Consider the following 25,392-nt stretch of genomic DNA (forward strand, 5'->3'; position numbering starts at 1 on the left):
CGACCTATCCTATATCTCGAGCCTATAATTAAGAGTTATATATTTCACGTTTATTCGCGAGAATTTCAGAAAAATAAACGGATAATAATTAACGATCGTTGAAAAGAAATATTTAAAAAAAGGAAAAGTCGGTGGAAAATTAATTGCGGAAGTTCTCACTATCTCACTTGGCGCGAATATATCTATGGTGAAACGAGCTACGGGTTGAAATGCGGTGTGTATATATTTATATATACACAAAATTACCCAAGCACCTTGGTGTCTGGTGGTTGCGCAACGCCACGCTTGTGCTTTCTTGAGCACATACGTCTCTTTCGCAAATGGACGCTCACTTTCTCGACGGGCCGCATACACGCAGTAATCGATACAATATTTCACGAGGAGAAAGAGGCAATGCAGTAATCGTGAAGCTTCTTATGAAAGTCGCCGACCTCTGACGAAAGAATTGGACGTTAGATCGGACGATTGTACGATCCAACGATTGTACTTTCGATCGTTGCATTAATGCAATCTAAATTTGAATTATCATTAAAGATCTATCGTTTTACTCTTGATACGAATTTTTTTTTTTTATTGATTATCCATCATGTATATTTATTATCCATCGAAGATCTACTTTTCTGATCGGTTTCATCGATTAGATAGATTTTGATATTGAGAGTATCGATATTCTTCTTTTTTCGAGTTCGAGTAAATTAAGTTGTTTTTAGATCTCTAAAAGTCTACGATGTTTATCTAACCATTTGGAAGATAAAGAAAAAGCGTGGGATTTCAAAGATTGCGATATATTGTGGGAGGCAGAATATTAATTATTTTTAAACTATCGAAAGCCTACGTTCACGTGGCTCGAACAAATCGATAATTGACACATCGATTTCATTCGCATGTGTAATAAAAAAAATTACGAAATTAAGCGTGTACATTTAACTCGATTGCTCTACGCTATTTTCTTTCATTATGAGATATTTAAGAAACGTGTAATTCGTAATTAGCACTTTTCAATATATTTCGACTTAATCTCTTTCAAAAATTATCACATATCGCGAAATCCAAAATGTATATTTCATAATCTTTATTATCTTTATTAATTGTGAACATATTTTTATATATTTTTATAAGCTATGAACCAAATCTTATGTTGTTACCTTGTAACAACGTGAGATTGTGATTTCGCGTACTACGAATCCTTTCGAAGAACTCTCTGGAGAAATTTCTCGAGCAAATATACTTTTCGTTCCCCCTCCTCCGCGTCTGGATATTTTTTAACGGTCACAGGCCAAAGAGACAGGAACCGGAAACCGCGCTCCAACGACTAGAAAATCAACTACCACTTTATCCAACGACCCACTCTCGTAGATTCAATGAATCGATACAATTACGATCTCGATTAAAATTTTTAATCCAAATCTCGATTATTTCGCATAATAAAAGAGATAAAGAATAATTTTCTAATATCATATATAAATATAATAAATAAAATAAAATAATTAAACTAAATTAAAATTAAAATGAAAAAATAAAAATTTAGATGTTAGAATAAAATTCACCAAGAACATTCAATCCGTAGAGACGTACTTGCAAAGTATTCACAGTTTTAATGTTAAAATTTCACATTATCGATTTTTAATTTCTTTTGATAATTTAATCACGCGAAGCGTGAAATTTGAGTGAAGGGGGGATCGTGTCATTCAAATCGCATCAACCGCGTCGTAAAATTAAAATTCCATTCAAATTAAAATCCATTGGCATCTGGTGAAAGAGCAACTTTCATTCGCTTAGTATACACAACAGTGTGTATACACGCGCAAATGGCGAGGCATGATCGCTTCTCGGTATAGTTTCCCTTCTGTCGCCGATTATCCTATATACAGAAGGTAGAGGTCTCGATCCACATAGATCTTTCTTTCGATCTTTCTTCAAGGAAAAACTCTTCTAGATTTCTACCTATTTATCAACGATTCGTTACGCGGCAAGTGCTCTATTCTCTGCCCCGCTCGTGCTATTATCCTCCTCTGGGAAAAAAAGAGAAAACGAACGAATTGCATACGTTGATCAAAATCAAAACTTTGGAATTGAACTATCGAATCTTTTCCACTTAATTTTTTCATCGAATCTTTCAATATGATTGAGAACATGGAAAATAATTCTGAAAAAAAAAAAAGAATCAAGTTTAAAGAAACATCGTTTTATTGTTAGACTGTTTGGTTAACAAGATTATCCTCCGATTTCTTCCAAGAGTTGAGATACGAAAATCTCAACCGGTCGATTCGAAATCTTCCAAGGTATCAATTTAATATCGGGTCTGCGCGTAACGATGCTAGCTATGGTTACATAAACACGTAGATACTTGGAGCCGGAGTGGCTCGAACCGTTATAGAAAGTTCTCATGCGACCGAGCTCTCTCGCGAGTTCGATCCCCCGGATCTCTCCATTATCCGATGACCATGATTGCCCTATAATCCTCATCTTCCACCCAACCGATTAGAATTGCTCTCTGCCCTTACGCATCGATTAATGCCTGTGATTCGATTCGAGTGTGCCGCCATACTGTTTTATTCTTCATCTGGGACGCACGATCTTACGATGATGAACGTGGATAGAGTGTTCGAGGTGCGTGTCTTCTGGAGATCGCGAGAATTACTGGTTTCTATGAAATGTGAACACTGGGATCAAAGTCGAATTGGAGGGAAATTGGAGAGAGTTATTAGAATAATTTGTCCTTGTATGATCGAGTTATTAGGGAAAAGGTGTTCGAAAAATTGAAGTTCCAATTGCAGAGATAATTCAACAGTGTATTTGCATATTATTGGATGTAAAAGAGATGCAAAACTTATGAGAGTTTGTGAAAAATCTGAATTCGCAATAAAATCGAAATTCTGATAAATGCAGATTGAATTATATTAGTTGAATTTTCTGAATCATTATATCTCTACGAAACAAGTCTTCTGTAAGATCTCCACACGGTGAACAGTTTACAGATTCGCATCTAGGATACTTTTCGAAACGTTTTTCATCGTGTCTTCCAATTAAAGATCACCTTTGACCATCAATTCTCTGGGAATATATTTTCCAATTAAGCAACGCCATCTCGATTCGTTATTCAGAAAGGAGCGATTTAAAAAGACCGCTCGTTTCAAGCACCTTCAACTACGAAATCTTCCCTGAAAGGGCGTACCTTTGAGGAAGCTCGAAAAGACGATTCGTCTTTCGTCGCGAATCCTCGCTATCTCCTTTTTCCCTCTTTTTTTTTCCTCTTCTTTTTTCTTTTTAAATATTGAGCCGAGTTAACGAGTGACTCGCGTGATGACTCGGCGAGAATTCGAGGGAAAGAGCGCTTTTTGATGGAAGGCGGACGTTAAGCCCGTGTAAAAGTCGAGGTTCGTAATAAAGTGAACGATATCGAAGGAAGTAAAAGCGCAGAGTTTTTCATTTGGAAAGGTCCTCCGCTTCGGTGGAAACCTCGAAGGATTTGTTCACGCTCGAAGAAACTCCAAGATCTCTGATGGATAGAAAACGAGAAAATTTGACCTTTCGCTACCTTTCGTCGATGTAGACATTTATATATATAGGATATTCTAAATTAAAAATGTTACAGCTTCCTTCTTCCCTTTTTGCAATCATTCCAATTTATCACAAATGATTGAAATTGAATTGTATAATTATATCATGTGTTATATACAATTTTTCCAAAATATTCCAATGATTAAGATAAAACTCATTTTGATAGTTATCATTATATCATTAAAAAATTTATATCATCTCAGTACAGAAAGATCCCTTGAATTATGAAATATTTTTCTTTTTCTTTCACCCTAACACAGATTCGATAGAAATTAAAAAGATCAAGACAGATTAAAGGCAAAGACGATCACTCCTTTTGATGCGTCGAAGGACTTGTTCGGTTGGCAAGAACCAGGAATAAAAGGTTTGCCATCCAAAGGTTCGGCTGATTAATTAATTGATCGATCGATAAGGGATGAAAGTTGTCTCGAAGCAAAGCCTTCCCTTGTCGAGGCAGGGATGATTAAATTCCATCCTCGCCTCGTTACCCTGTTACGTCTTATCCAAAGGTTCATCCGGTGCGAGAGATAAGGAGGATAATTGCAAGGGGGGTGGGGAAGGAAGGGGTGTTGCAGGCATTGAGATGTCGAGGCGCGGAAGAGTTATTATCGGATACGTAAACCGCGAAAACGCGGCGACCCTGAATAAAAAAGTTCTTCTCTTCGGGGAAGGGGTGGAGGGTGAGGATGGAGGTAACCCGGCTACGTGGAGAAACGAGAAGAAGAGGGAAGAAAGAATCGGGACAACGGGTGCTTTCTTGCGCGATCTTTTGTGAATGGGATGGCTCTCCCTCTCGAAGCCCGAGCACCCTAAAGAGGTGCTCATTCTCAAAGCTCTCGAACTCGTCTCTTCTTGTTAAATTTGGAAATGAAATGGTGGTAATTGGAAATCGGCTCTCCTTTATTAAATTTGTATCGAGGTATAACGAGAACTTTATTGTTGTTGTATTGTCTCTTGTAAAGCTATTTTATTTATAGTACTACAGTATAGTAGATTTCGAGAAATATGTGAAAATGCTGTTTTATTTAATAATAAATTCTTCTTATTGTGATTAACGTTTCGATTCGAGAACAGTCTGATCTTTTAATTTATTTGAACGAGGTAATATTTTGTTGTCAACTACAAGTTGAGGAAAGAACGTTAAAAAGCATTTCGTTATTATTCTCTGACAGAAATAATGATCTGTTGTTTTTACGATATAAATCTTCGTAAAAAGTACATTAATTTCAGTAAATAAAGTCAATTAAAATAATGAATGAAAAACGGAAAAGTGAATTATGAATTCTTTTCGGATAATAAATATTTGTTATTTTGTTCAAAATGATGTTTCATTTTGAGAGCCACTGTGAAGCTAAAGACGCAGAAACTGAAACAATGCCGTATCACCCTTCTTACTCTGCCGTTTTACAAAATAATCATCCCTCTTCTTTCCTTGCTCCACGTTCTTTCTTTTTCTTCAGCTTAAAAGCTTCATCACCCCGATCCGTGCTTTTTTTTTTTTTGTCTTCCTCGGTCGATCCTACTTTTCAAGTTGGACCGCTTTTTCTCCTGGATGATCTTTCTTAGAGGACCTATGACTATTACTTCTTACTCGTTTCTTTTTATTTCACTTATAATGGAATGCAGAAAACAAAGGATTCCATTAATCTCTTTGGTAAAAAAAAAAAAAATTACCAAATGGAACTATATTTTCAATTAAATTTAAATTAAAATCTTTAATTTAATTATTTTCAATCAAATACAGGCTCAGACTTTTTGTACATTTTTTTTTTTTTGTAATTAAGAACTCGGGCTAAGACTTTTTGTAGTTTTTTTTTTTTTTTTTTTTGTAATTAAAAACTCAGGTTAAGACTTTTTGTAGATTTTTTTTTTTTTTTTTTGTAATTAAGAACTCGGGCTAAGACTTTTTGTAGTTTTTTTTTTTTTTTTTTTTGTAATTAAAAACTCAGGTTAAGACTTTTTGTAGATTTTTTTTTTTTTTTTTTGTAATTAAGAACTCGGGCTAAGACTTTTTGTAGTTTTTTTTTTTTTTTTTTTTGTAATTAAAAACTCAGGTTAAGACTTTTTGTAGATTTTTTTTTTTTTTTTTTTTGTAATTAAGAACTTATTTAACATCGCTTCCAAATTCAAGATAATTAAAAATCTCTTTTACATTCTATTTTATTTAATTTATATTCCTTCTTTTTGCCACGATTTCAACCCTTCGAAAACTCACTACAACCGCGTCAATTGTCATACGCGGAAGTAGATCGAGTCGTGTTATAGTCAGACGTTTCGTCCGTTCGTCGTCGATTGAAACGCCTGTCACGTCTAAATTTTATCACGCAATAGATCGTGTCAGCCATTGCTATGCTGATTCTCTCGCTTGTACTGCTGTATCAACGTGATGTTCAACCGTAAACTTATTATTAACAAGGATAACATCCGAAGCTTGATGCTCGCTGATTAAACATTTGTCCAACCGACAATATATCATTATAAAATCGTGGAAAATCGATGTCGGTTTAATGATACGGCATCATTAAAGGTCATTGAACATGAATTTATACAGAGAACCGTAGTAATGTGCCGACGAATGGACCGGTCTCGAGTCCTCTCTTTCATTTTCAATTTTCTGTTACTCGATATCTCTCCTTGCACGCCATTTCTGCCCGGATTATGCAAATGTCCTAATGGTTATGTCCTTTTGGTTATCGCGTGAATGTACTTATAGGCGGATGAAAGGAGATATTTTAACCCTTCTGAGATGAATTTTAATAAAGATAATAATGCACTAATACATTCGATATGTAAATTATGATATATTTAGAGTACATTCAGATCAATAAAAAGAAAAAGAAAAGTAAAACAATCCTTTCAGGAGTAAATTTTTATTTCTTTACTTTGCTTATGAAAAAAAATATATATATAAATGATTAATAATTGCGATATATTCTTTTTGTGAAACATGATACGTTAAAATTTAGGATCGGTAAAAAAAGATTAAAGGATATTTTTAACGTTATTTTTAAAAAAAGAATTGTTTTACTTTAATCAAAAAAAGTGATTGTATTTTTTCTAGTAGATAAAGAAAGAACTTCACGGGATTAAATTGAAGTGAAAGCATGAATTCAATTTTCTACACGTTCATCTTGCTTTGCAGCAACAGGAGGGAAAGAAGAAATGAAGATGAAACGAAACATTTAAACGTAGTTGAAACACGGAGGACAAGTAACGTTTCAGAGAACATTGTACCGTAACGTCGTTGCAGGGAACCTTGCAAGACGATACCGGTGCCACTGCACAGACATTACAGCGAACCGTTACACGAACATTGTGGGTATTGTGTTTCAGGAACTGCTGTGCGCATAACGTTATAATGTTTCAAAATGTATCGTGACGTTAGATGTTGCATAAACGTTGCTCTATGATATTTCATAATGCTTCGAAACATTTCAAAATGACAAATGTTTCTTATCTTGGTAGAACTATTCCATTTCTTATCCTATCTAACTTCATTGTCTTTACTTCATTCTTGCTCTATATAATAGAAACTCACTAGGGTTATCGTCTAGTGACAATTTAGAAGTTCAACGGAGTAGTAAACAAGGTAATTAAGATAGGTTAAGTTAGGTTAGATAACTTTTAAATCAATATGCTCTTAGATTGAGAACAATTATATTTCGTTTGTATTTATCAAAAAAAGACGAATCATTTCGAATTTATCCATATTTTCACGTATAAATAAATTTGTTAACTGAAAATGAATCAAATGAATAAATGAATACGATATTTCGAAATGAAGTTGTTACTCGCGAAATAATTCGATGGAGTATGATCGTCAGACGTTTGCAAATTGAAGGATACGGTTTATGACGTTGCGTCAGCATTGGTCCGTGAAATTGCGTTTCACCGATATTCGCCTGGGTTCTAAACCACCTGGTCTGTGGTGGCACGTCAACGACGCGTCCAGATGTAGGATCGCCATCGATGCATGCCACTTCTCGCGATCGATAATCTCCCTGATTGGCTTTCGAACCATTCTCATATCGATTCAACGAACCACACCACGTACATTATTCCCACGCAATACTAACTAGTGATTTGCATTTAAGGATAACTACGCGGTCATTGATGTGAAAACTCTCAACCAATCTGAAAATTTTACATTATCGATCAAGTTTTCAAAAATTGTATTATATGATTTTAATCGTATACCTTAATTAATTCCGGTCAATGAAGATCGGATAGTTTTCTATCAATTTCCGCGTTTCTAAGTGAAATCTAACTCTCAAGTGAAGTTTCATGCGTTCCTCAATACAATAGGCATTACCTTTCCTCATTATCTTTAATCTATTTCTGTCTTTCATCACTGATGCGAAACAAACTAGCAAAACAAATTAGTAAAACGATCCCGCCCATACTCGTGAACAATATGTATTTCCTCGTAAGACTTGTCTGTCAATTATTCGTAGCTAATTCTTGTCTTCTCTGGCGCAGGTGGGCGATAGAGACACGCTGACGTCGGTGGCCGCGAGATTCGATACAACGCCATCCGAGCTGAGCAAATTTAACAGGCTCGGAAGTACTTTCATTTACCCTGGCCAGCAGTTATGGATACCCGTGGAAGGAGAAGGTCAAACAAAAGGCGGAACTGCCGACGCACCTAGTCCGGATCCTTATCACGATCATGAGTCCCAGGATGACCTACCTCCAGAGGAAAAAGGTAATTTTTATTTATTTCACACCATAATGAAAGTTCATTCGTTAAAAAAGAATTATTAACAATTTTGAAATGATTTCAAAATTGGCCAATAGTATATATGAAATTTTATTTAACCTATTAATGGTTAATAAAAAGTAAAGTAAGCGATATGAGAAAAGACAGGGTATTAAAATGATTGATTTTTATAAGTATTAATATATTCTATTGATTTTCAATGTTAATTATCAATGCTGATGACAACTAGATCAATGTTGCGTGAGATTTAAAGATTTTTTTTTATGTTATATTCGCAACGCAATCTTATCTTTTGCAAGTGTAATATATGTAATTTGCTTTTAATTGGTTAATGAATAAAGATTTTTAATCGTTTATTAACGATTAAATTGGATAGAATTATAAATAAGATATTCAATTCCATATATTATTTCCATACAGATTTATATTAAAATATCATAATATAATATCATAATGTGTAAACATTATATATTATATATCATTCGATTGTATTCTATTCTATATTCTATTTCTAAGTTATTTTTTATTTGATTTTGTATTGAATTTGTATTTGTATTATTTTAATATCTTATTTTTTTTTTTTAATATCATATTATTAATTCGATACATAACTAAATGAAAATGAAAGAAAAAAAATATTATATTATATATAATTTTCTGTGTCATTGGCGAAATTTGCTTTCATTTCAATGCAAAAACTAATATTAAGAGAACGTTACAGTATATGTCAGAATTGTACATTTAGTTTAGCAAGCACAGGCGCCATGTCTTATCTATTCGATATATGCAATATATCAATATTAACATTCTACGTGACACTTTGTATAGTCAGATATTATCGAGACCCAATTCATCTTGATATTTAGCCAGGTGAGTCAATGCGACTTACCTGAATACGTACCATTCAGTTTTCTATTCCATTATTCATAAAGACGTTCGCGCCAATTTTGTTTTCGATTTACATTTGATGGTGAAGCGTTTTGATATAGATATTTTATTGTGACTTGTAACAGCTGTTAGAAACATTCTTGATAGATTATTATTTATATAGTGAAATAGTAATCGAGTATATAATAAGAGTAAAAATAGTATACCTGATGCAAATAAATAAATAACAAAACATTTTGATGGCAATTGTTGAAGTAAAAATATCCACAAATATATAAAAATATATTGGAGAAAGAGATTCGCAGTAACTATAAATTGATTATTCGATGGCGCCACTTTACACTGTCATGTCAGAAGCTTAATGTTCGTAAACTCAAAAGAATGGACAACTAAATATAACATCAAAAACATAAAATATGTTCTGTAAAAAAAGATGTATAGTTTTAATATATATATATGTGTGTATATAAAAAAAAAAATGACAAATCGATTTTTAAAGTTCTTCACATGTTCTTTGTTGTCTTTATTTCCCGCGCATTTTGTTCGTTTTTTTTCATCATCTATTTATATCAGGTATGCCAGACATTTTAATCAATAATTAAAATTTAATTTAATTAAATTGCGTTTATATCTTTCTACGATTTATTGGAGAAATACATAATAATATATAATTTATTAAATATATTTAATCGATTTCTTTGTGTGCATTTGCAAATAATTAATTTTAATAATTTTAAGTTATTTCAAACAAAAAAAATTATGTTATATTTATTTCTATGTATATAATAGTTTTTGAAAAGTTAATGCATTTTTATTTTAATCTTTTTTCACTGAATGTATATATATAATATATCAGCTGATCGACGTCATGATGTAAACTATGAAAAGCATATGGCGTTATTATGTGCATCAAACATAACCTATAATTTATTGAAAAATAAATGAAAAATAAATGAACATTGGTTTTATTTTATATAAAATACAAGTATTATAATCATTATGTCATTTTTTTAGTATTTGTTATTCTTATTAAGTTCAATATTACTACTTAAATATTGCATCACGTAAATTAAAATTTAAAACGCTTCGAATTAAATATGATAAGACAACTACTATATCTTTTTACAATATTAAAACTTCTTACATATTATATTATATGTAATTTTTTCTTTCAATATGTAATCTCTATTTTATAAAAAATATTTCAAAATAATTAATATGATCAAAAGTCTATATGTTATATTATTTTTTATAGAACTTTTGGATAACCTGAGGCCTGTATCACCCAAATCAAGCCATATGGAAAGAGTAAAAACACCTCTTGGTGTTACAAATACAGTTATAGAAGAGGAAGAACAGCCATTCAAAGAAAGATTTCTAAAAATTACTGTTCGTCATATCACAGATGGTCAGGTAAAGTTTATATCTCAATTTATTTGTATAAAGTTTCTTTGAGTTTTCTTATTGGTTCTTTTATGTTATTAAAATTATTTTTATTTTTATTTATAGGGTGTTGTTGGTGGAGTGTTGCTAGTTACACCGAATGCAGTAATGTTTGATCCTAATGTCTCTGATCCTCTTGTAATTGAACATGGAGCTGAATCTTATGGTGTTATTGCACCAATGGAATTTGTAGTGAATGCTGCAATTTACTACGATATCGCGCATATGCGTGTTGGACATACGGAATCTGGAAATTTAGATAAGAAGCCAGAAATTTATTATATGAAGAAACCTTCGCAAACTGAGAATGTGAAATGTCAATCACCAGAAAAGGAGGAAAATTTTCCGGAATTAACAGCGGATGATGCTGAAAACGTATGCAGTTATACCGAGAGAGATGGAGACGCTTTTCCAAAGGCCTTTGAAAGAGATCTTGTTACTCCTACCAATCTCCAAAATGTACATTAATTTATATTTAATAAATTAAATTTTTATATCAAAGCAATTATCCAATAATAATTCCAATTTTTTATTAAAATTATAGGAAGAAGATACAATGACAACCAAAGAAAAAGAGAAGGAGAAGGAGAAAGAGAAAGAAAAGGAGAAAGAAGAGATTAAAGAGGTGAGCGGTGGTGGTCAAGCAAGTAGAACGTTAGAGGAACGTAGACGTTCTATGCTTGACCATCATTGGCCAGTTCCTAGTAAAGATCAATATCCATGGCCAGTTGAAGATGAACAACAAGATTCTTTAAATTCTGACAAAGTTAGTTGTTCATTATTAGTGGAATACAATATAAAATTCTTTATCGAAGTTCAAACTTTAATAAAGATTAATATTTACAGACGGATTCTGCGAAATCGAAGGTGATTCCCGAAGGTGAAGAAGGATCTCTAGTCAAACTGTCATGCCACGACTCTGGTATTGACATACGTGACCCTAATCCCCCTTTCCCAGTAGTTCAGCCTAACCCTACAAAGAAAGTATATTCAGACGCAGATATTGTCTTATCTTCAGATTGGGTCCCTCCTATTACTATTGCTCCGACGAACGTAACAACTGATTCGCTAGATAGTGGTTCTGCTATTAACGGCAGGAAAAAGGCGAGTTCAGTGTCTTTTAGCTTAGACAGTAATGCAGAGGAACCTGAGAAGGATGAAGAACATAAAGATGACGATAAACAAGAGACTCGTAAAAATAAGGTAATATTAAAATTTATATATTTATATATTTAATCTAATTCTTATCTTATTTGACAATTATTATTCAGATGTTAAAACGATTATCATATCCTTTGTCATGGATGGAAGGATTAACTGGCGAAAAAGAAGATGATAAATCTGGATCTGATAAAGTTTCGAGCCTTCCTAATAGTGCGGATTCTCATCATTCATCAGTTTTCAGCAAAGTTTTCTCAAGGTGATAATAATTATCCTTGTTTATAAGTCCATAAAATTTTTATAAAAATTTTCTTGTATCTTATATGGTACAATAATTTTGTTCAAAAATTAATCATATATGCTTTTATATTTTACTTCATCATTCGTGTATGTTAGAAATCAGTAATTCAATGAAAAAATAATTTTGCATACTTTTTATATACAAGGAAGGTTTTCAATGGTCTGGCCTCCTTTATATGATGTAACGTTTGTTTTTCGTATGATTGCTTTCTGCTGAAATTTTTTAGAACTAAAAGTAATATTTATAGCGTACTTGAGGCTATTCATAATGAAACGAATTGCTTATATCACGCACATACGTAATAAAAACGTTTTATAGTTCTTAGAAACGAGTTTTATTATGAATATCCTCATTTATTTTAATATAGAATATTTATTAGAAATTTGCGCGTAGAAGCAAGCGGCTTATTGCATTTGCGAAACGCGCTTTGGGATATATCTTTTTTTAATTTCTAAATGGAGTAAAGAAATCAAAGGAATGGGCACGTGTGGCATTTCCAATTACGTCCTTGTCTTCAATAATCTTGTACCATCATAGTCCGTTTTTTTCAATTTTGTTTTCCCATTTTTCTTCTTTTTCAAACTTTTTTATTAATTAGCATTGTAGATATATACTATATCAGAAATAAATTAGTCATTCAAAGCTAGTATATTTATCAAAATCGTACAAAACATTGATTAAAGTTTATAAGAGAACTTTTGAAATGGTATTTAGCGATTAATTTGATTCAGTAGCTGTATAAGTATAGTAAATTTTGATTCTAAAAATTTATAGGAAATACTGGTTATTTTTATTACCATTTTGAGACAGTATTATCAATCAGACTGTGATGGTAAATCTGTGTTAAAAATAAAGTTTAACTATCGTTTCCAATGTGACTAACAAAGAATATGTAATGGTGGTGGATATAAGCTCGCCGATCAACCTGGTGAGTGACTTTAGCTCGGGCCTGTTTGCTAAAACTCCCAGCGAAGAGAGCGGTGGGGGCGGTAGAGCTGGAGGAACACCTCCGCTTACCGCCTCCTCTCTCTCCCAGGACTCCAGCAATCCTCAGATTTCACCTGGTCCAGGAGGGCTTATAGGGTGAGTTTAGGCCCAGTCATGAACCAGCAAGTTTATACTGTATCCATATTAATCCACTTTGTCCTTATATTTTTTTTTCTTGCCCACTATTGTTCCGCTCTCTTTTGCTCTTTCTCTATCTTCCTCTTCTTATCTCTGATTGGCTGTTAAATTTTATATTATTTTTATTAAACGTTTATCTTCTTAGATATCTAGTTTGTTTCTAGCTGTTTTCCCATAATTACGTGTAAGATCATTCATTTGTCTGTAATGTCCTTTCTTATAAGTTTTTTAATGAACAAACGATTGTTTGGTATATAGGATAAGTAAAATTATTTTAGTTTTTCATAAATTTCACTGTTTCCAGCTTCTCAAAAACAACACTCTTCATCCTATCTTTCAATTTTTTTTTTTTTTTTTTAAATCTTTCTCAAAGATTGAGAAAAAACATTCTTCCTCTGTTCTTCCGCTTTTCAGGTAAACTTACCATCATTTTTTTTCAGAAACTACACCAAGATCGAATAATGTGTATCGCTTACAAACAACACACGATTCACCGATCAATCAGAAACACAGCGTTTTAATATTCCCGAGCAGTCATTGAACTTTATTTCACGATGCATACACGTTGGATACAATTTTAACATTTATCTTGAATGTTGTTGTTTCCCTTAAGATTTAATTGCTCTTCACCATATTGTATATTGATGTACATTGCTTCGAAATTACAGGGAACACGAAAATCAGAGAATCTCGTGTGCTCGTGATTTTGAAACGCAATTTTGAAAACATCTTTGTGCCTATTCTCTAACATTATCACTTTCTTTCAGGCGGTCTTCCGTGGGCACGTTCATCAGACAGCAACCATTGACATCGTCAGGTAGCAGCAGCGTGGACAGTAGTCGAGGTAGCAAAACTTCGACAACGGCTCCTCGATTGGACTATCGTAGTATGGTCTCTGTCGAAGATATGCCCGAATTGTTTGTCAGTTTTGACAGTAAGTGTCCAGAGGAATTGATCAGTTTCCCTGAATTATGGAACGCGAATATATTTCAATCTGTATATTTTTTTCGGAATGATTAAATCCAATGAAAGATATTACAATGTAACAGATTCTCACACGAAATATCTTTTCAACTTTTTTTATAGAGTGTTTCATTTTGTTGGGTGATTCTTTTCATGGAATGTTTATTCGTAGAATAGTTATTTTCCAAGGTGTTTAGATAATTTTTGTTAGAAAGATCATTATGCGCGCACAAGAGCCTACGTCAACAAAGAAACACCCTTCGAAGGGATCGATAACTCTATAATTAATTACACGTAGCCGCGAATATACATGAAAGAAACAATGATGGCAAACGGAATTACATACCACGCACTGCACTCGCTCGTATGTATAGACGGCTTTTTAAACGATGTTATTTTGCTAGTGCATTTATTATTGTCCCTTTATTCGAATTTTTGAGCGCCTTTGGATCCGATCTCGACTAATTAGATAGTTTTTCTCTTCACACTCTCTCATCGCCAAAACAGACAAAAATAAAATTCAATAATTTATCTAACCAAATGCGCTTACGTTACATTGTTACACGTTTTAACGTAGTTCTCGTATATTCTATATGGTTTTTAAATTGTACTCGTTTGTAATTTCCAGTTTTTTTACATCTTATACTATTCGGTGTGCCACTACCCGTGAACAATTGTTCCACGAATTCGTATCATTTTGAATAAACAATCGGAGAGAATTTGATATTGTTCCAAGTATTTTCTAAATGCCTGACACAAATTCGAGGAACAATAATTTTCTATCACGATCGTATAATTTTTGGATTCTGTCATAGTTTTCGTTTCTCGTCACAGATTCCAAACTCGAGTCTCTTCATTGTTAAAATCGTTATCGTTAATTTTAAACGAGAAATTTATTATGTCTTCACGATTTTGAAACTCTTTGTGCTATATCCTTAAATATTAATTTATACAATTCATATATATATTTATAAATTGTAAACTCATATGAAGACTTTAAATGTTAAAAAATATTTAAAAAATGGAAAATTGGAAATTATTTCTGTAAAATAGGAGAAAGAGTTTCACGATCAAGTGCCAATGAATTCATACTAATGCAGAAATATCATATGTTTTGTTGTCCCTCTAGTCCAAGCACCTAATTTTCCCGAACTCGAAGGCCTCGGTAGGTTCATACTGTATTAGCTTGCTTTATCCCTTTTGTATAAATTCACCATGTGTCCAAAGAACGTTATTTTTTTCACATTGTTAATTTCACCTGTATCTATTTTTATTTCCCCTTTAGTTTTTTTTTTTAAGTCTCTTGTGCAACTTTCTCTTCTTCTTATGTGTACATCATACAATTTTTAAATTATATGTTTTCTAAAACTTTTTTACTCACAACTTCCATTCGATTTTGCCCACTGCACTTGCACACGAATGCATTTTATTCTCTTTCTCTTTGTGTAATAATTTTTAGAAATAATTCGTGTAATTTTTACGGCAACGATGTTGTGCAATTTTTTACGTCGGATCTTGATCACCTATCATCGATACAATATCAATTTTTTCATGGCTGTTTCTCACTTTTTGCTCATCTGTATTGTTGTGCCCGTTTTCTCGTGTTTCTAATCTATATTGTTTCTAATACAATTTTGTCGATGCTCTCGCGATCTCATTTGTAATATTTAAACAACTTAATTTCGATTAAGAGAAAATATTGTCTGCGATATAATTTAATGCGATGCTTTTAATTTGAAATATTTTCTAGAAATGAGCTTTTTGCATATTGTCCCTTATTTTTTTTAATTTTTTTTTTTTTCTTTTTTCTTTCTATATTTATAAACGAAGTGTATTCAATATCTAAATATTGTGTGTCTTGTCGGAAGATTGATTAGAAAAGTCGTAAATTGATTAGAATATCGCATAATTATTGCGAATATCAAATAAATTAATTAATAAGATAATTAATTATCAAAATAAAAAAATCGTATGCATTAATGAATCATTCTATTGCATTATTTAGAACTTATACCACGACCAGCCCATTCTTGCGAGGATCCTCCATTGTACCTGAGACTGCGAACCGGAAGACCTAAAGATAAGAAAATTCCACGCTCGACGCCTATTATGAGCTACGGGAAAAAGAAATTACGGCCTGAATACTGGTTCAGCATACCCCGTAATAGGTAAATAAAACATTCTTTTCTTTGGGAAATTATTATGATACATTTTATTTTCTCTTCTCATTTTGAAAATTTCATTCAATTATAAAAATGTTATTATTGATCTTAATACATAGCCTAATTTCATTAGATATAAAAGAAGATGAGTAAGATATTTTAAAATACATCCTTCATAAAATATTATCAAAATTCTATCATTAATAATTTTAATAATTTTCTAAGAATTTAAATAATTATTCTAAATTCAAATTATTGTTAGAAGATGACAGATATATTTACTTTTTAGAAAATTCATCTAGAATAATATCATAATATGTATTTTAAATACTCTCATATGTATTTAATACTCTCAATTGTCTGTCTTCAGTTTCTCTCGATTTTTTTCAATTATTTCTCAATTATCACAAAATTTGTGGAAAATTTTCAAGAGAAATTCCACAAAAATCATTATGTATGAATATCATTTCGCAGATACGTGTTTCTTTACCTTTATTTATATACGCGATTTCCGCGGGATCCGAATTTAGGAACCGGAAACGGGAATGAATCAATCGTTTTTACGGCTAACCAATAAAATATTCTCGTACAACGTTTCCAAGTGAGTAATTCTTGCAAGATCGTGTTTTATTTTTGTAAATTCACACCTCATATCACATTCGCAAGCTAGACCGGCCAAAAAGTAAAAAGAGCGAAACACGTGATTCTCTGTAAGAGCGGCAAAATAGGTCTCGAGAATCGCCATCGTGCTTGCTATTTATACGATCGCCTTGCGTTTTATGTTCGTCAACTTCAATGAAACGTTCCACGTTCTTCATTCTATTTTATTGATTCGAGATGTTTGGACAAAACTTCGATATAAACTAATAAAATTCTAAGATAAATGATAATGGCCGCGTTATGACATCTTGTAATCTTTGATCGACAATTGTCGAAGGTCATGTGTGAAGATATATTCTGTTTAGCAATCGATTTTAATACGCAGACAATAATCTATATCAATAGCAATTCTTCTTTTATCAATTTTTATTTTCCTATTAATGTTGTAAATTCAAATTGAATTTTAATTTCCATTTAGTTTATAAATCTAATTTATGATAATTTTATGATCACTATTTAAATTTGTATTTGAGTCAAGTAAAATATAGATATATTTTATCTTGTTTTTCTATGATGAATTATTATTCAATCAATTATATTAACATTTTTATTTTTTATTTTTACCCTGATAACTTGTGATTATTCATACATATATATTGTGATGAATTATACGGATAATATTAAAAAAATTTTCTAAAAAAAATCTGGAACAAATCGTAGACGAGTAACAATTAATTGAATCTATTTCAAATTTTCAAGACTTTTAAAAATTTTATTTTTAAAATTCTGAAATGAATTTCAAGTCATCATCACAATTTTATCATTTTTGAATTCAAATAATTATACACTTGCATGCTCCCAATCTTATTCTCAATCAATGTAAAGAAATACCGAGTTGAATCTTCACAGTAGTCGAACATATTTCAAGTTAACTATCCATTCATTACTCGAACGTCTCTCGAGTTAATCGAGCCGATCTTTAATTAATATCCAAGTTGAACACGTTACACGTGAGAAGTAAGCGCGAGAAATCACGTGACATACTTGGCGTATCATCGAACGTGCCTCCATAACTTTTCCGCTCGATGCTCATGTTCGCGATACTAGTCTGTTTGCGCGAAGAAAACGCATCGGAGACGCGCCACGTGTCAGTTGAAAAAAAAAAAAAAAGTCGTTTCTCCTTCGTGAATTTTTCTTTCTTTCTTTCTTCTTTCTTTCTTCTGTATTTATTAATAGTATAATATCGGGATTATCGGGATCAAGTTTGATTGACTTAATTGAGGAGCTTTTTGGGAAAAAGGGATCATAAGAAAAATCAAAATTAACTGAATTAAGTAAGTTTAAAATATATATATATATATATATTTCTTGGCTATTATTTTTTTTTCAGAAAGCTCCTTATTATGTGTTTTATTTATCGAAAAATTGGTAAAACTTAGGTTTTGAATGAAATTTGAACAAGCTGAACTATTATTTTATCGAAATGTCATATGATGATTGAATTATACATTTATCGAAATTATCTGTTGTAACTGGTGAAGAGCGTCATTAAATTTTTATTATATAAATTGTTTATCGCTCAACAAGTTTAGATAAATGAAGTTCTGTTGCGTGACTAGCATCATTCTTAGTGTTGTCATCAACAATTAAAAACAATAGAATATAGTTGGTCAGAAAAAAATGATATTTTAGTAAAAAAGAAAGCAATTTTGAGTTTATCACACAATAATCTATTAATTTAATTTGCAATTAAATATTTTGAAAGAAGAACAGAAACTAGATAGTTTTGTGTGAATTCTTATGTTAGCACGTATGATAATTGGAATGAACATGTTTATAATAGCTTGTTTGCAATAATTGAATTATCATTACGTAATAAATAATAATATGCTATTTTAATTTTCTTTACACAAGAGAAGAGGAATAATGAATTCAAGATACATGTGTACAAAGTATAAAAAAGTAATGAGAATAAGAATTTAAAATGTACATAATATAGAATTTAGATAACAAATCTTTAAAAATGTAGATAATTTTTTTAGAATTATTGTTTTGCCCAAGAACAATTATAGTCATTTAAAAATAGATTTTCAGTTTGAAATAAAAATAAGAAATCTTCGAATAGCATCATGAGAATCATTTTATAGAATTGTTTCATACAAAATTTAAAAACTCGGAACGATTCTCTAAAATTTTAACTAAATTATTATTCTCCAAAACTTTGAGTTTAACTTTCTAAAATTTTAATAACATTTATTATTATTTTCAAAAAAACGTTAACAATTCTAATAATCATTCTCAAAATCCCAATCAGAGAGAGTTTAAGGTTAATCTTTAAAATTACCACTCACCAAATCTTTATCAATTGAAATTCAGACGTAAGAAAAAACTTGCATTAAACTTTAATCGTTATTACCTACCACACCAATGATCGTCGATTTGCAATCGCGTCTCAAATCCGTTATACACATATCTGACCTAGTGAACACGTTCATATAACAATAAAGAGTGTTGCACAGCGGGAGAAATCGAGAGAGAACGGTCTGTGTTGGTCATCACGCAGTCAGAGATTAGGTAACGCGTCGAAGAAGCGTCTAACCTACGCGATTCACGTTCTCTCTTTTGCATACCGTTGATCTGAACTGCCGTTTAGAATAACATCGTCTTGCACCGAATGGTCATTGGAAATTGGAAAATGTTTCGTTACACGAAACATGTGTACAGAGCAACATAGTGACGTACTTGAGTTGACGCGATAAGAAGAGGTGGAGGATAACGAATGCGTGTTGATTAGATAATTCGTTTAGATTCGTTCTCGAAAGACACTAGAGAAGGAAGACATTACGTGAGTTATATCGGAAATGAACTGAATAATTTGTAAACTCTTGTGATTGTCTTTCGAAGAGAAGATCGAAGAAGAATTTAAGAGTTTTAAGATTTTTTTTTTTTTTAATGAAATAGTTTGCTTTTTAATTAGAAAGAGGAACATCCGATTGCTTTTGGTGTAGAATAAAATTTGTAAAAAGGAAGTGTTTATTTTTTTTTTCGTGTATTTGTTAAAGGAATAATAAGTAATAATTAATTTTGTAATAGAATAATAATAATTTGATAATAATATTGTGTTGGAAAATATATAAAAAAAAACTATGAGTAACATATCTTAATTTGCATTGTAATTTAGATAAAATTTTTCCATAATTGTTATCAATTTTTTAATGATTTATTTATTTTTTTTTTTTTATAACAAGTACACTTTGATAATAAGCTATTTATTTTTTAATACAACGTTTGATTTTAAATATCTATTATTATTTTATTACTATTATTATTTATTATTTATTACTATTTTATTAGTCTTTGTCATCTATCTAAATGATTATTATTATAATAAAGTTGTTATGTGCCATTAAAAAAAACAATAACAGGTGACAATGATACGAATTATCGTAAGGCGAACAATCGAGTAGATAAAGTATAGGCAAAGTCGAGTAGATAAAGTATTTGCTCAAAGTTAAATTTAACCAATCAAAAAACTGTTCTATTTTTATATGCTTTTATAAACTGTTTCGATTTTTATATTTTGCAAGAAATATCGTAATTTTTTATAATTTATAATATTTTATATTAAATATAATAGATATTTATAGAATAATTGATTCGCATAAAAAAAAAAAAAAATTAAAATTTCACATTAGTTTGCACAGTAGTTTGCACAGTAGTTTACGTCATCACAGGTAATTATAATGAATATACATAATTTCCGAATGATTCACTCGTCTAATTCTTGTACAGTCTACCAACACAATTCTAACAAGTGTCTCTCAAGGGTCCTCATCGGTTGCATCACGTTCGTATTATTTTGTAGCCTGTTGAACTTAAAATAAATTCTAAAGAATATGATCACGATAAATGATATTACTTCAGTATACAAAATTGTGTTTAAAAATCGTGTGATATATTAACTTATAAAGTTTAAACACCATTTTGTACAATCGACTCTGACAAGTGTTTTCACGGGGTCAACATCAGTTGCATCACGGACGCTTTTAGTAACTATTCGATTTTAGTAACTATTTGATCTTAAAATAAATTTGAAAGTAAAAAATAATAAAATTTTCAACGTATTTTTCAAATGTGTGTTTAAATAAAAAATATGTGATATGAATATTATTATCAGAATATAAAATTTTAAGCAAGTTTGTTCAATTCGATTGTAGAAAATGTTTTACGGGGTCACCATTACGTACATCACGGACTCTTCTTTTTCGTGATTCTAAAATAAATTCGAAACTATAATAGTTCAGTGCTCAAAAGTAGGTAAAAAATATTAATCAAAGTAAATAAAGATTGCAAAATATTTTGCAACAGTCAGAAAGGGAAACGAAGTGTTAGAGAGGAAATAGGAAACGACCTTGCATGGTCGTCGACGTTTGAAGCACAAGTGTATATCGGTTAGAGAAAGTCAATTCTTCAATCTTGATAGAGGTGCTCGAACGTGAACGTGTACGATACCTGACGAGGCGGCAAAATGAATTGGACATTGAGCAGTGTCGGCAACATGATGAATTTCGTGTACAACCAGAGTGTGACGAACACTATGCAGAACATTATACCGTTCGTCAATCGAAGGTAGTTTGATAAAAGAGACTTTTTATTTCTCTATATTCACGTTGAATGCATTCTTTTAAATCTGAAATTTCGAATGGCTGGAAACGTGTATAGCGCTGGCCTTATATATATATATCGATTAAAACTTTGAAATCTAAGAATTTGAAATAAATCATCGTCGGATTAAAATTTGAAAACACACGTTCATTAGAAAAAAAAATTGTAATCAAAAGCTTATTCGAAATTATTATTATTTCTTAATTCTAAGAAATAATAAATTACTTTATTTCAAGTTATTTTATTTCTACAACTTACGATTATTTATGTATTCAATTATGTATGTACCACAACTTGTTTTTTCTTAATGTTCGAAATTCTGTATAATAACAAAAAAGAAAGAAATCTCCTGAAAAGAAACATCATTTCATCGTTAATCAAAACCACCCAAATCTCAAAATTAATTCCAACGTTTCCCATAAATAACAACCCATAAAACTCCATTCCTATTACCTCGTGCCACGTTAAATTAAATCAGACGTAACAGAACAGTGTATCGGAAACAATGCAAGGCAAGGAATCGATGTTACGTAAAACGATTATCGTTATCGAAGCGATACGAGTCATTCGTAATTTTTCTATATTTGCTTGATAAAAGACACGCGATGTAAAACGATTATTGGAGAAGGGAGGGGATGGGGAAGCAAAAGAAAAAAGACCGTAATTCTGTCGATTAATGCGAAGCGTGTTCCTGTTATTCGCAGGGTAGACGACCTCTACAGGTTCATCCATGCGTGGGTGCCCTCGCTTTATGGAGAGCTCGACGAGAATTATTGGCGGGAACGTGGGTACATCCTGTTGGACACCGACACGGATCTGTCGCCCGAATTATCGGGTGTACACGAGGCTGGAAAAGCAGGGGAAGGAACCACAGAGGAAGGAAAATCTCGTCAGGACAGCGACGAGATATCCGAGCTGACGAGAGAATCATGGGAGGTGAGCGTTTTATTTTATTATTATTATTATTATTATTATTTATTTTTTATACGGATATATCTTCGAAATATGTTTCTTTATGGAAATTTTCAAGCGAATCATCAAAACTTTACGTTGGCACGCTGAACTCGCTCGATTATCATTTCCGAACAATTTATTCTGACGAAAATGATATTCACGATTGGGAATCGTATGTTAAGTCGTGCATTAGTAATGAGATTTTTTTATCATTGATCGATGAATTTTAAGTAAAAAAAAAAAAAAAAAAAAAAAAGAAAGTCGTCATAGATAGTAGAAAAATATAGGTTAAAAAATGAGAAATGTAAATAGTGATTATCTCGATGATTCACCTATAATTTATTTTACTTAATTGCAATATAATATCTGAAAAATTTTTCTATCCTATTTTCTTATCATTGCTTTTAATATCGTACAACTGAAGCAACAAATATTTATTATAAATTGATTTTAAGTATAGTTATAAAAAAGAAATCACATTACCTGATTTAACATACTTATAAACTCTCATATTTATAAACCTCATCATTTCCATTATATTATTGCAAACAATAAAATAATACCATGACTCGTAATGGTTAAAAATGATCTCCAACTTACTACAATAATGCCCGAATAACTGTTTAAATGTATCGGTTTATATTTTTTTTTTTTATGATGCATTCTATAGACGCACGCCTTGTCTCAAAATCTGAAATGACTGAGAATTTCAATTCTCAGGATTGATTCATCCCCATAACGATTAAGCAAGTGAAAAAAGAACGGCAGTTAAGTTCTTCTGGGCACTACTGTACACAGAACTCCATTTTGAATAAGACATATTTTATTATATAAGTTGATCGTTCAGCGTGATTACGTGTGATCAATCATCGAAATCGACTCATACAAACGCATATTTGATTTAATTACTCTTTAATCATCGGCATTCTTGCAATAATTTGAATAATTTCTTTGGCTCATCTCGCTTCGTCTTACGAACGTTTGCCTTATGCACCCAGGTTCGACGCACCTCATGAATTCATCGTTGTCAACGAGTGTTATAATCACAGTTTGGTTTAGTCAGCTTGTGTTAACGCAGTTAACACGTCGAGCATTCTTCTCTTCAGCTTTTGTTCGTCTTCACCGTCTTCTTTCCTCTTTCTTTCTTTCGTTTCTTTTTTTTTTTCTTTTCTTTTCTTTTCCTCATCATCGCGTGTTTATCGATTGGTTGCCCGATTTCGCACAGCTTTTCGTCTTCTTCATTCTTCCACGTTCTTTCTCGCGTCACTTTCAGAGCACAGTGATTAATGTCATCGTCATAATCGACGATCCTCATCCATCGATCCATCGAGCACCGTATGTCTCCTATATGAGCTTTTTTCTTTTTTATGGCCGATTTTTTTTTTTCTTTTCTCTTTTTCATTTCTCTGAAACACAAGAGAAAATTAGCCTTAGTGCTTCCAGTGAACTCTCGATCCTTGCATCGATATTCTTCGAAAATTATCGATAGAGAGAATTATTGAATAATTCTCTGATATTCCATTTTTTAATAATTTTTTCTTTTCTTTCTTTTCTCTCTCGAAAAAAATCTCGCCTTTTCGAGAAGCTAATTTTTCTCCAAGAATTAAAGTAAAAGTTAAAGTTACTCGATTACAAAGAATTTTCCGACCGAATTTTCGAAAATCTTTGGTAAAAATTTTTCACGCGCGTGAGATCATGATCGATGCGAGGATGGAGGGAAATCCAGGTGGAAATCCAGGCAAAGAAAGCGCTAAAAACGGCCGATTATATTGGCTAACAGCTGATCAAGGCCCCCTACGTAAAGCTGTACAGCATCCTGAAGACGTCGAGCACATCGGCGGATTCCGAGCAGAACCAGGACCCGGAGGTACCGATTCTCCCCAAATCCTCCGTTCTCGATCGTTTGATATACAAATTAGCCATCCAGATTGCTCGATGTTTAACTATGAAAAAACGCACCTTCTATTTTACACTGTCACACCCTCTACAAGTGGATACTCGGGTATACTCGGTGCACCATTGTCACGCGATGTTAACGCCTAGCCCACAAACGTTTCAGCGTTTCCTCTCTGCGATTGTTCGCCATTACGCTTTGCCGCTTCACCGATCGATAATTTTTCAATGATTTTCTGCAATCGATGAGGAAATCATCGATGAAAACGAATGTCGAATAGGGGAACATATTGAATGTTATTAACAAAGTTTTTCTTTATAGGGAAATTTAATCAACATTTAATGATTAATAATAAAAAAACAGTAATACGAAATAATAGGTTATATGAAAATAATAACGTAATATTTTAATCGTTGTTAATATTTAGATCGTCCAAGTGAAATCACTCGTAAATATTTATATACTGTTTCGTTGTAAAATTGTAGTTTTAAATCATTTGTATAAATTTTGAAAGAATTCGAGACGAGGGGGGGGATTCTTATTTTAGACTTGCAGAGGTTGGAAACTGTAAGGGTTAAAGGAATGCCGATAAACTTATTAATACAACTCCACTCGATATTTTTAACCACCAATTTTTACGAGACCCAAGTACTAAGAAACATCAATTTCAAATCTATTGATCTATTTAGATCGAGGATGAAACTATCCCGACTAAGCCGACTTTCTCGTTAGATTATATCGATGATATACTACACGTCGGGACAGAAATAGTTTCTTCATCATCGTTCTTGAACCCTTTGCTTCGGCCACGGTTCCAAAGCGGTTTTAATCGCCGTCCAAATAGCGTTTAACATTCCCTTCTGTATTTAGAATGTCGGTCCAACGCCCTCTCAGGCTGAAATACCTCTGTGTCTCTCGAATATTAAATGCACGTCCTCTCAACTCTCCGGATTCC

General features: G+C 32.0%; 1 protein-coding gene across 25 annotated transcripts in view; it reads left to right on the top strand.

Annotated features, from left to right (window-relative positions):
- The window catches only part of LOC102672923 (TLD domain-containing protein 2), a 194,062-nt gene that overhangs the window by 143,514 nt on the left and 25,156 nt on the right, over positions 1-25,392 (top strand). For 14 of the 25 annotated variants that reach the window (XM_031508465.1, XM_006611362.2, XM_006611364.2 and 11 more), the window contains 12 exons: positions 8,041-8,266; positions 10,425-10,582; positions 10,679-11,071; positions 11,157-11,378; positions 11,459-11,815; positions 11,884-12,032; positions 12,987-13,157; positions 13,967-14,133; positions 15,292-15,327; positions 16,168-16,330; positions 22,294-22,525; positions 24,324-24,410. In XM_031508465.1, the coding sequence (XP_031364325.1) occupies positions 8,041-8,266; positions 10,425-10,582; positions 10,679-11,071; positions 11,157-11,378; positions 11,459-11,815; positions 11,884-12,032; positions 12,987-13,157; positions 13,967-14,133; positions 15,292-15,327; positions 16,168-16,330; positions 22,294-22,525; positions 24,324-24,410 (2,361 nt within the window). Of the gene's footprint in view, positions 1-8,040; positions 8,267-9,717; positions 9,743-10,424; positions 10,583-10,678; positions 11,072-11,156; positions 11,379-11,458; positions 11,816-11,883; positions 12,033-12,986; positions 13,158-13,966; positions 14,134-15,291; positions 15,328-16,167; positions 16,331-21,122; positions 21,554-22,293; positions 22,526-24,323; positions 24,411-25,392 lie in introns of those variants that run through there. The other 11 variants (XM_006611353.2, XM_006611357.2, XM_031508466.1 and 8 more) reach the window with 11 other exon arrangements.

This window comes from Apis dorsata, unplaced genomic scaffold (genome assembly GCF_000469605.1).
Source record: "Apis dorsata unplaced genomic scaffold, Apis dorsata 1.3 scaffold_87, whole genome shotgun sequence".
In the NCBI taxonomy this organism is placed as follows: Eukaryota; Metazoa; Arthropoda; class Insecta; order Hymenoptera; family Apidae; genus Apis; species Apis dorsata.